The following is a 12,909-nucleotide window of genomic DNA, read 5'->3' as shown; positions in this document are numbered from 1 at the left end:
GGTGATGGATGGGTACATTGATGTTAATTTTATAATATGCATCATATGTATTTTTATGTACATTATACATTTCATAGCAAAAAAGAAGAAAAGAAGAAAGAAAAACAGAAAAACAAAGGAATAATTTATTCAGCTCGCTAAGGGCAGCCAAATTGTGTAACATTTTCAAAAGATTCATTAGTACTACACTTACTATCTGCAGGCACGGTTCCAAGTCTTTACACGCTTTAATTAACTAACTAGTTGAGCCTCATAACCACCCTATGATACAGATACTAAAAGAAACAAACAAACCAGTTGCTTCGAGTCAATTCTGACTCCTAGCGACCCTGTAGGACAAAGTAGAACTTCCCCTTTGGGTTTCCAAGGAGCAGCTGGTGGATTTGAACTCCAACCTTTTGGTTAGCAGCCGAGCTCTTAACTATGACACCGTTTTACAGGTGAGTAATATGAGGTGACAGGGGGCAAGTAACGTGCTCAAGATCACACCCAGTAAGTGTCAGGGCAGGATCTGCAGGGCGTCTGACCCACTGCATACCATCCTGACCACTATGTAGCCCTGCTCTTGGCACACTCCTGATCATCAGGATGTAGATTTTGTTTCTTTCTTTTTTTTTTTTTTTAGTACAGCTGTGCCTTTATAAAGTAAAAGGGCATCAGGCCTAGTTTACAGCTTGGAAGTGACATGAGATAACAGTGTGACCTTCAGAGAAAGCCCCTGGCAAGAGAGCTCACTGCCTGCCTTGGGTAGGTTTCCTTGGTTTTGACTCAGGCTTCCTTTTCTCTCAAACCCAGACAGCCCAAAGGCTCTAATCAAAGTTAAGCTGAGTGCTTAGCTGCTCTTCTGGCCAGGAACTATTGGTTGGCTCGGTTTGCTGTCCAAAGTTTGCAACCTGCTCAAAGGCTCTGTTGTGGCTACAGAGAAAGCAGAACCAGAAAACCCTGCCAGGGCAACGCCGTAGTCATGTTATCTCCGAAAGAACGAAGTTGACGAAAGAATGAGCTCTGGCTCGCATCTTTTTATCTGAGAGTGAACGTCCCTGGGGAAGCGGACACAGCATTTGAACATCTCAGAGACACCAACCACATAGGTGGCCCAGGTGCAGCTCCAGGTCTACTTCTGATTTGCAGGTGTGGGTGTGTCTCACCTCCCAATCTCCAGCACCCCACTCAGTGCCTAGTTCAAGAGAAATCCTCAATAAATATGAAGTGAAGAAAGGAAGCACTTGTACTCTGATTAAAAATCCTCTATGTGGATATTATGGCATGATGGGCTGTGTTGCTTGGTACCTGCCGGAGTCATAGACTAGAATTAGAATTGAGGTGAGAATTCTTAAGTGCTAATCCTAACCCTGAGGAGCCCTGGTGGTGCAATGGTGCTACCAGCTGTGGGAGAAAGATGTGGTAGTCTGCTATCGTAAAGATTAACCCATTGCCTTAGAGTTGATTCTGACTCATAGCGACCCTAGAGCACAGAGTAGAACTGCTCCATATGGTTTCCAAGGAGCGGCTGGTGGATTAGAACTGCCAATATTTTGGTTAGCAGCTGTGCTCTTAACCACTGCACCACCAGGGCTCCACTGTAAAGATTATAGCCTTGGAAATTCTATGGCGCAGTTCTACTGTGTCCTCTAAGGTCGCTATGAGTCACAATTGACTTGATGGTAATGAGTTAATGGAATTCTAACCCTATGTATGTCTTGGAAGAAGTACAACCAGAATGCTCCTTAGAGGGAAGGATGGCGAAACTACATCTTACATACTTTTAACATGTTGTCAGGAGGGATCAGTTCCTGGAGGACATCATGCTTGGTAGAGTACAGGGTCAGCAAAAAGGAGAAAGACCCTCAACGAGATGGATTGACCCAGTGGCTACAACAATGGGCTCAAGCGTAACAATACTTGTCAGCACGGACTGGGCAGTGTTTCGTTCTGTGGTGCAGTAGGTTGCTATGAGTCAGAACCAACTTGACAGCCCCTAACAACAACAACAACAATACTATGTAACTTTAGATAAGTGTCTTACCCCACTGAACTTTAGTTTCCTTATCTGTCGAATGGGGATAACAGAGCTCTTGTTGCCTGCCTCACAGACTTGTGGAACTCTAGTGCCATTATGTATAATAATAATAATAGTAGCTACCATTTTTTAAGTGCTTCTTATGGATCAGGCACTGGGCTTAGAACCTTTCATACATTATTGTACTCAATTCTTATAACAACCCCATGAGACTTGCTTTTCCTATCTTTGCATATGGCTAGTTTTGGTAAATTTTCTATAGTACTTGAAGAGAATCTATAATCTGCAGTGTTGGGAGCACTGTTTTATATATGTCATTAGGTGAGATCTGTTAATTGTGCTGTTTTAAGATTATATCTTTTCTGATAATTTTTTAATCAGTTTGTTCTATCATTATTGGGAATAGTTAAAATCCCTGTGGGTGTATCTATTTCTATTTTTGGTTCTGTCAATTTTTCCTTTATGTTGAGGCAATGTTATTAATTTAGAGTCATTACCTCTCTCAAGTGTATTGGCCCTTTTATAATTATCAAGTATTTTTCTTTGTCTTTAATAACATTTCTTGGCTCAAAAATCTACTTTGTCTGATATTATTATAGCTACATTGCTTTCTTTCGGTTAATGTTTGCATGGTATATTGTTTTCCATCCTTCTATTTCTACTTTTCTACATACTTATATTTAAACTGTCTCTTTTAAGCAGCATATATAGTTGGATTTTAAAAATTCCATTCTGACAATCCTTGTCTTTTTTTTGTAGTATGTAGTTTGTTTTCTTTTATTGTAATTACTGATATATTTGGCTTTAAATCTATTAGCTTATCCACTTGTTTTCTATTTTTTCTGTTATCTATTTGTGGTCTACTTTTCTTCCTACCCTATGTTTCTTTCCCCTTCCCCACTTTCTGTCTTGACTCCTTTTGGATTAATCAAATCTTCTGGCTTGTATCATTTCTGTTGAGAAGTAAACTGATAAGTCTTGTTGTTTCCTCCATCAAAGATAATGTGCCTTTTTTTCCCTGACTGCCTTTAAGATTTTCTTTTTGTCTTTGATTTTCAGCAATTTTATTATGCTGTGTCTACATATGGTTTTATTTTTTAATCTTTTCCTATATGGGATTCATAGAGCTTCTTGAAACTGTGGTTTATTGTCTCTTGTCAGTCTTGGAAAATTCTTAGCCAGTATCTCTTCAAATATACCCTTTATCCCATTGTTTCTCTTTGTGGAACTCCAAATATGTATTGTACTTTTCCAAAGAGTGTATTTATCTTACACCCTTTCCTCTATTTGCCATTCATCTTTTCGTCTGTGCTTCATTCTAGATATTTTCTATAGATCTGTCTTCCATTTCACCAATTCTCCTGTCAGCTGTGTCTTCTGTTAAATTAATTTGTAGAGCTCTTCATTTCAGTTACCATATTTTCTAGGTTTTAATTATTATTATTATTATTATATATTCTACTTCTTTGGAGACATTCTCCAACTTGTCCTTTATTTTCTTGACCATACCGCTCACAGTTATTTTAAAGTTCATGTCTTACATCACCTATATCTGAATCACCTGTGAGTCTGTTTTAATTGTCTTTTTCTTTCTATTTTTGGTCATCTATTTCTGGATCCTGTGAAACTACTGAAAGCATTCTTAAGCCTCTCAACCTGTCAGACACAGCTTCCAATTCCACAAATACCTTGAGGAGAAAGCAGCATCTTGCATCAGTCTCACCTCAGTGCATTTTCCTTTTCTCTGGGATCTTTGCTCCTCAAGTTCTAGGTGCCTTCCTGGCCCTGGACCCTAATTTTTGTCTCCCAATTCTGAAAGACTGCTAAAAACTTTGTTCAGTTTCTGAGCCCCTTAGCTGCTTCTTGTAGCTTGACTTGCCCGGTTTTCAGCCCTGTGCAACTTACAGATTGACAAACGGCTCAAAGGGGAATGCAGATCAGATCAGGCTTTTCTCAAGGTGCTTCTCTTCTCTTCAGGATCTTAGACCCCTGCATTCTGGCTGTCTTGGTAGCTCTGCACTGTCTTGAAACAGTTCGTTTGTTTTTTCAATTCAGCTTTTCTATTTGTTATTAGCAGAAAAGTTGGTCTAATACAATTTAGTTTGACATAACCAGTGAAGTCCCAGGATGAACGTCATTTTAATTATCAGAAATTTTCGGCACCTTTATTTGTTTACGTTGTTCTTTGCCCAAGCAACTCACATGTTTTGCCAAGCTCCCCTACCATTCTCTTCTATCTTTTTGTACCTCACTCATTCATGCTGCTTCACCACTCCTTGCCTTTTTGAGTGCATAAAATGTAAGAGTTTGTTTTCCATTCAAACACTTCTGTGGGTGTTGGCAGATGACATTTTTCAGAACCAGTGACTGGGCACAGGAAGCTGGTTGTGTTCTTGGTGGTAGTTAATTCTGGCTTTCTTCCCTCTGATGAGTTGTTGATTTTGTTTTTAATCTCTCTTTTCTGGTTCTGACCCTCTGCCCCAGGTCTTCTTCTTTGCTTCTTTTCTGGATGTTTTACAGTGTGGAGGAACTAGCTGGGAAATGCAAGTGGAAATCAGTTAGGCTTCCCTGTTTTTATAAAGTCAGCACTGAGATTAGTTGCATGCAAATGGCGGCAGATATCTGAGTGAATTTAATAGTGATAAGATTGTTTATTTTGTCCTTTCCGGCCCAGGCAGTCTGTGCTACTTATCTACATTATCTAATCTTAGAATGCCCTAACCTACGATGGTAGTGTTATTTTCCATTTTAGATACCCATAAAAATTTAAACACAATATATAAAGTTACCTTGACTGCACACTTTACATGCCTTATTTCATTAACCACTCATCGTAACCCTATGATATCAGTATTATGTTTTCCATTTAGACTTTGACACAGCTCGTAAGTAGCAGAACCAGCACATGAATCCAGGTCAGTCTGGTTCCCAATCACAGACACTTAGCCATCATGCTATGTGCTTTCCATGAGGCTCTCCGTGCCATGGATATTATCTGCCCTCCTGAGTGTTATCTTTGCAGAATTGCACTGGAAATATTGCACTTCATCACAAGTGATTCATGTTAAAGAATGAGATTGTGTAAATTTTATTGCTAGGCAAAGACCGTATCTGAGTAACACAGGGCTTTCTGAGGGTTCCCCATTTCCATAGGATGGAATATGTGGTAACTTGTTTGGCAAAGCGCAGTCTGGTGGATTATTAACTTAATGTGAGTCAGGATGCATACACTGTGTTTATTTTTGTTTATTTGATATCGTGAAAATAGAAGTGCAAATAAAAAGTAGTTAACTGTGAAGTAATTTATTATCTCTTGTCATTTTTCATTTCAGGGGAGTTTAATTAGCATTAACAGCACTTGTACAGAGATGGGCAATTTTGACAATGCTAATGTCACTGGAGAAATAGAATTTGCCATTCGTTATTGCTTCGAAACCCATTCTTTAGAGATATGCATCAAGGCCTGTAAGAACCTTGCCTATGGGGAGGAAAAGAAGAAAAAGTGCAATCCGTAAGTTTCCTCTTTTTTTTTAGTTTTGAATTAGATGATAGACTTTTGTTCTAAAATTCATACGGAAAAGCAAAAGTCAAAGAATAACCAGAACGATTGTAAAAGAGAAGAAAAATAAAGTCTTACTTCAAGAATTATTATAAAGGTTTTACTGATGCCAGGATAGACAAATGGATCAATAGAGCAGAATCTAAAGTGCAGATACAGACTCTAGCACATATGAGAACCTAAGTTGGAATCGACTCAAAAGCAACGGGTATATGCATATATGGGAACTCTGGTGGTGCAGTGGTTAAGAGCTCAGGCTGCTAACCAAAAGGTCAGCAGTTCGAATCCACCAGCCGCTCCTTGGAAAACCCATGGGGCAATTCTACTCTATCCTATAGGGTTGCTATGAGTTGGAATCGACTCAACGGCAATGGGTTTTGTTTTGTTTTGTTTAGTTTTATATGATCAAGAGGCCATTAAAAACCATCGGGGAAAATGATGGACTTCAATAAATGGTGTTGGAAAAACTGACTTTCCATATAGGAAAAATAAAACTAGAATCCTGTCTCACACAATCCATAAACAAATTATAGATGCGAAATGGTATGTCACCATTATGTTAACATGCATTTCCCTGATTACTAACAAGGTTAACCAAATTTTCTTATATGCATCAGCCACTTAGGTTTCCCTTGCTATGAATGTTAACCATTGCACCACCAGGGCTCCTTGTGATATTTTATGTGTAGAAAATTTTATAATGTCAAATTTTTCCTTTAAAAAAATCTCTGCTTTTTTTCACCCCAACATTGCTGGCACTAATAAAAAAAAAAAAACAACAGAAAATAACAAATGTTGGAGAGGTTGTGGGGAGATTGGGAATTCTTATGCATTGCTGGTGGGAATGTAAAATGGTACAACCACTATGGAACACAATATGATGTCTCCTTAAAAATCTAGAAATAGAAATACCATATGATCTAGCAATTCCACTCCTAGGAATATATCCTAGAGAAATAAGAGCCGTCACACGAATAGACATATACACACCATGTTCATTGCAGCATTATTCACAATAGCAAAAAGATGGAAACAACCTAATGCCCATCAACAGATGAATGGATAAACAAATTATGGTACATACACACAATGGAATACTACCCAAAGATAAAGAACAATGATGAATCCATGGAATATCTCACAACATGGATGAATCTGGAGGGCGTTATGCTGAGTGAAATAAGTCAATCACAAAAGACCAAATATTGTATGACAACCACTATTATAAAAACCCAAGAAAACATTTACACACAGAAAAAAAAAACAAAAACCCAGTCTTTTATGGTTATGAAGGAGAGGAGGGGTCAGGAGGGGAAATCACTGACTAGATAGTAGACAAGTGTTAATTTGGTGAAGGGAAAGACAATACTCAATATAGGGGAAGTCAGTACAACTTAACCAAGGCAGTCATTGAAGCTTCCTAGACATATCCAAACACTTAGAGGGACTGAGTTACTGGGGCCGAGGGCTGGGGACCAAGGTCTTGGGGCACATCTAGGTCAATTGGCATAACATAGTTCATAAAGAAAATGTTCTACATCCTACTTTTTTGATTAGCGTCTGGGGTCTTAAAAGCTTGCAGCAGCCATCTGAGATACATCTATTGGTCCCATTAAGTTCGGAGCAAGGAGAATGAAAAAAACCAAAGACACATAGAAAATATTAGTCCAAAGGACTAATAGACCAACATGAACCACAGCCTCCTCCAGCCTGACCCCAGAAGAACTAGTTGGTGCCTGGCTACCACCACCGACTGCTCTGACAGGGATCACAATAGAGGATCTCAGGCAGAGCGGGAGAAAAATGTAGAACAAAATTCAAACTCACACACATAAAAAAAGACCAGACTTACTGGTCTGACAGTGACTGGAGGAACCCCTGAGACTATGACCCCTGGACACCCTGCTAACTCAGAACAGAAGCCACTCCTGAAGTCCACCTTTCAGTCAAAGATTAGACAGGCCTATAAAACAAACAGTAACACACATGAGGAACGTGCTTCTTAGTCCAGTCACGTATACCAGTTCAAATGGGCAACATCTGCCCAAAAGCAAAGACGAGAATGCAGGAAGGGACAGGGAAACTTGATGAATGGATACTGAGAACCCAGGGTGGAAAGGGAAAGAGGAAGAGTGCTGACACATTGTGGGGATTGCAACTAATGTCACAACGTAATTTGTCTATATCATTTTTGAATGGAAAAAAAACACTTTTTGTGTTAGCAGACAAACTCCTATGCCACCCAAAGGTTATGAATACATTTTTCCTGCTTTTCTTGTAATAGAGTTTTATTATTCACACTTAAATCCTTGTACATTAGATCTGGAATTGATTTTCTGTGTATGGATTAAAGCAGGGACCTTATTTTTGCCTTTCTAGAAAAGTTTTTAGCACATTCTTTAATTACCAGCTAGGGAGTAGTGGTGGGAAAATGAAGGGGTTATTGATCCAATCAAACTGTCCTCGGCTCTGAAGAGTGCTAGCAGTGATAAATATGTGGGTAAATATAAAATATTTTCTGATTTTTTAATTTCTTTTAAAATTGACTATTGAAAGAAAAAATAATAGCTATGTATTGTGGGGCTTATAACACATGTAAAAGTAAAATGTATGACTACAATAGCACAAAGCTCAGGAGGGAATAAATGGAGCTATATTGTTTTAACATTCTTGCATTATATTTGAAATGGTATAATATTGACTCAAGGTAGAATTGGATAAGTTAAGGATGCATATTGTAATTGCTAGAATGACCACTGAAAAATAAAACAATGAAGTAGATCTAAATAGTCAATAGAGGAGATAAAATGAATTTTAAAATTCTATTAAATGAAAAGCAGGTTGAAAGGAAAGAAAAGAGGAACAAAAAACAAATGTGACAATAAAAAACAAATAGAATATCTTATACTTAAACCCAACCTTAACAGTAATTACATTAAATGTAAATGAGCAAATACTTCAATTAAAAGGCAGAGACTGTCGGACTAAATCAAAATGTGAGACCCAACTATGTGCTGTTTACAAGAAACACATTTCAAATATAAAGACACAGGTTAAAATTAAAAGTATGGAAAAAGATATATCATAAAACTATAATCATAAATAAGACAGCTGGAGTGGTTATAATGGTATATAAAAAAACAAATACTTTAGGACAAGAAGTATTACCAGAGGTAAAGCAGGACATGTCATAATGATAAAAGGGTAAATAGTTCTTGGAGAAAACATAACCAATCCTAAATATGTATGCACCTAATAATAGAATGTCAACAATTGTGAAGCAAGAGTGACAGAACTGAATGCACAATTATAGTTAGTGGTTTTAGTACTCCTTTTTGATATTGATAGTACAAATAGGCCAAAAAAAAAAAAGTAAGAATACAGAATAATTGAACAGAACTATTAACCAACCTGACATAATTAACTTTTATAGAACATTACACACAACAACTGCAGAATATTGATTCTCTTTTCAAGTGCATATGAAACATTCACCAAGATAGACCATATGCTGGACCATAAAACAAGTCTCAATGAATTTAAAGGATTGAAATCATGCACAATATATTCCTTTGACCATGATAGAATTAAGTCAGAAATCAATCACCAAAGATATCTGGAAAATTTCCAAATGTTTGGAAATATCTTAATATATTAAGATATTTAAAATATTCTTAATATATTAATATATTAAAATATTATAAATATCTCATTAGTCAAGTAAGAAAGCATAGGGAATGATAAATACAAAATTCAGGATGGTTATTACTTGGTTATGGACAGGATTATGATAGAGAAGTCATTGTTATATTTCTTAAACTGTGTGGGAGGTACAAGGGTGTGTATTGTGTTATAATGCTTTAAAATGTGTTTTATATATACTCTTTTATGTGTGTGAGATCTTATAATGATAAACAATTTAAGAGTAAGAGTAAATGAATGGTGAGGAATTGGAGACAGTGAGCCTTGAGTATTTTTCCAAGAAGCTTGACTTGAAAGGAAGAAGAGGCCGAGACTAGGAATACAAGAGGGATGTTTATTGCTATTTTTTTGCTTCGGGAAAGTTGAGCATATTTCTAGCCTGTGGTTGTAGGGCCTTGGCTAGCAGAGGTTCTAGAGGAACCAGAAAGGGTCATTGTCGTAGAGTTCTGTAGAAAAACAATCAGTGAAATGTATGTATGTGTGTGTGTGCACGTGTATCTATATCTATAGAGAGATTTACTTTAAGGAATTGGCTCATGTAATTGTGGGGAGCTGGCAAGTCCAAATCCATAGGTTAGGCAACAGACAAGAGATTGCAGGCTCGTGTCTCAAAATCCGTAGGTCAGACTATGGGAAGAATGAAGAGTGAGAGAGTTCTGGCAAAATGTCTATTTATACTCTGTAGGTAAAACACCCCCTAGGGAAACTCCATTTTGCTCTTAAGGCCTTCAGCTGATTGGATGAGGCCACCCACATTATGGAGGGTAATTTGCTTTGTTGTTGTTGTTGTTAGGTGCTATCGAGTTGGTTCCTACTCATAGCCACCCTATGTACAACAGAACAAAACACTGCCCAGTCCTGTGCCATCCTCACAATCATTGCTATGTTTGAGCCCATTGTTGCAGCCACTGTGTCAATACATCTCGTTGAGTGTCTTCCTCTTTTTCACACACCCTCTACTTCAACAAGCATAATGTCCTTCTCTAGGGACTGGTCCCTCCTGATAAGATGTCCAAAGAACGTGAGACAAAGTCTCACCATCCTCACTTCTAAGGAGCATTCTGGCTGTACTTCTTCCAAGACAAATTTGTTCATTCTTTTGGCAGTCCATGGTATATTCAATATTCTTCGCCAACACCATAATTCAAAGGCATCAGTTCTTCTTTGGTCTTCCTTGTTCATTGTTCAGCTTTTGCATGCATATGATGAAATTGAAAACACCATGGATTGGGTCAAGCACATCTTAGTCCCTAAGTAAATCTGCTTTACTTAAGACCAATTGATTTAGTCACATTTATCTACTTCATAACAGCAACTAGACTAGTGTTTGACCAAATAACTGGGCACCACAGCCTAGCAAAGTTGACACATGAAATTAAGCATCACAGTCATCAAGGGGCCAACCTGGAAGGATTAGCTAAGAAAGGACAGGGAACATGTTCTTCCTCTAAGCCAAGATTTGAGGGGGTGGAGGAGACATCCACCTCTCAGTCTTGTTGCCTCCAGATTCAGCAGTTTCTCTTCCATTTCTCGACATTCAGGAGGAATACAATCAAAAAGCAAAGTGTGAAGGCATATGCTTTATATTTCCACTTTTTTTTTTGCTGGGTGTGGTAAGGTGGAGAGAGGGGAAGCTGGCTCATGGCCTCCACATGCAGGTAGATTAGAGGACCTTGCAGCCCATGGAATCCTTAGAGCTTCTTGTTGCATGGTCTTCAGCAAATGACAGGTGATGAAGGGATAGATTCTGAGTAGGGCATGAGGAAAGCAAAGGGGTCTTCACATCCCATAGAGTCAACATTTGGTCAAAGACAGTGTAAATTAGAACTATGCCTAGTGCCAACCGCATTGCTCACTGCCAGTAACACTCGCTTGCCAGGCCCATTTTATCAAGTCAAATTCACTTTCAGAAGAAGGTTTTGGTCTGGAAGCAGGGTAAAGAAAGCATTGATGTGTGATGTGTGCCCCTCCTGAACTCTAGCCTCCACTGAACTTTCTCCTGGTCCTGTCTGTCTTTGGTTACTAGGTATGTAAAGATCTATCTGCTGCCTGACAGATCCTCCCAGGGCAAACGCAAGACTAGAGTCCAGAAGAACACAACAGATCCGACCTTTCAGGAGACTCTGAAGGTACTTGCTGGGCAAATATTTATGAGCTGTCCTCCCTGCTCCATGCTGGGGTGGAGGGGTCAGAGTCAAATGGACGGTCTTTCCCAACTCTTGGGTCAGTTAATCGTAAGTGCAGACACCTATGTATTTCTGCGGGTCTCTGTCAATCAGTGGCAAGTAGGTAGAAAAGAAATTTCTGCCTTCGTCCAGGAAAAGTGCAGAGTTGGCTGTACTAAGAACAGCTTTGATTAATGATTTCTGGGAAAACAGTGAAAAAGAACCCAATGGTCTCTTTCAGGCTAGCAATTGGGCACAGAGTAATTTTAAAAACCAGGTTGTCCTATTAAATTTTTATGACTACCAGAGAGATATTCTGAGTAGCATAGACTACTAACCCATTGCCATGGAGTCGCTTCCAACCCACAGCGACCCTATAGGACAAAGTAGAACTGCCCCATAGGTTTCCCAGGCTATAATCTTTGTGGGAGCAGATTGCCGCATCTTTCTCCCACAGAGCTGCTGGTGGGTTCAAACCACCAACCTTTCGGTTAGCAGCCGAGTGCTTAACCACTGTGCCACCAGGTCTCCTTAACTACCACCAAGTTAGTATCTTCTAAAAAGTGCTCCTTTATTGTGACATCTGGCAGACCCGGTTTGCTTCTTATTTTATGAGAAAAAAGTAACAAAAATTGTTAGGCATGACTTGTTTTAGGGCAGAGGTGGGGAGGGGCTGCATGACTTCTGGTTTGGGGAGAGCTGGAGCGGATGCCTGGCATGTGCAGATGGCTGAGTGCAGGACAGCAGGCAGACATGTGGAAACACCCAGCCAAGGCCGGGCGGCCCAGGGTCTCATCATCTTAGTCTGCAAAGGGAGAGAGAGGGCTTGTGGCCTTTCTTGGTGAGTAGGGGCATTTGTGAGCTTCGAGCCAGGGGCCCTCTGGGCACCCCGCATGAAAGCCCTGAGTCTGTGAGATAATAATAGCCATTGCTTCATGTGCTCCTACAGCGGCCAAGTACTTCCTGTACTCTTCAAGTGTTAGAATCCTCATCTCCCAAGCGGGGAACTGAGGCCTACAAGTACCTAGAAGTACAGTGCTAAACCAGGATGGACCAGCAGTGCTTCTCAGAATTTATGTGCATAGAACAGAGGGTTCTGGGCAGAGCTGGAGAAGGATGTAGAACAAAATTCTAACACACACAAAAAAGACCAGATTTACTGGCCTGAAAGAGACTGGAGAAACCCCGAGAGTATGGCCCCCAGACACCCTTTTAGCTCAGTGGTGAAGTCACTTCCAAGGTTCACTGTTTAGCCGGGGATTGGACAGCCCGATAAAACAAAATGGGACTAATGAGGCACAGCAGTCCAGGGACAAGGACTAAAAGGCAGAGGGGACAGGAAAGCTGGTGATAGGGAACCCAAGGTTGAGTAAGGACTGTGTTGACATGTAGTGGGGTTGTTAACCCATTGTCATAGGGCAATGTGTACTAACTGTTTAATGAGAAACTATTTTGTTCTGTAA

General features: G+C 39.4%; 1 protein-coding gene across 1 annotated transcript in view; it reads left to right on the top strand.

The window, feature by feature from the left end:
- Nucleotides 1-12,909, top strand: part of SYTL3 (synaptotagmin like 3) — a 101,913-nt gene that overhangs the window by 76,745 nt on the left and 12,259 nt on the right. Inside the window, exons 10-11 of the mRNA XM_023728290.1 lie at nucleotides 5,353-5,531; nucleotides 11,308-11,410. Of these exons, the coding sequence (XP_023584058.1) occupies nucleotides 5,353-5,531; nucleotides 11,308-11,410 (282 nt within the window). The remainder of the gene's footprint in view (nucleotides 1-5,352; nucleotides 5,532-11,307; nucleotides 11,411-12,909) is intronic.

The sequence above is a fragment of the Trichechus manatus genome, unplaced genomic scaffold (genome assembly GCF_000243295.1).
Source record: "Trichechus manatus latirostris isolate Lorelei unplaced genomic scaffold, TriManLat1.0 scaffold00002, whole genome shotgun sequence".
Classification (NCBI taxonomy): domain Eukaryota; kingdom Metazoa; phylum Chordata; class Mammalia; order Sirenia; family Trichechidae; genus Trichechus; species Trichechus manatus.
Note: the sequence above shows the minus strand (reverse complement) of the source record. Positions and strands in the feature narration are given on the sequence as shown.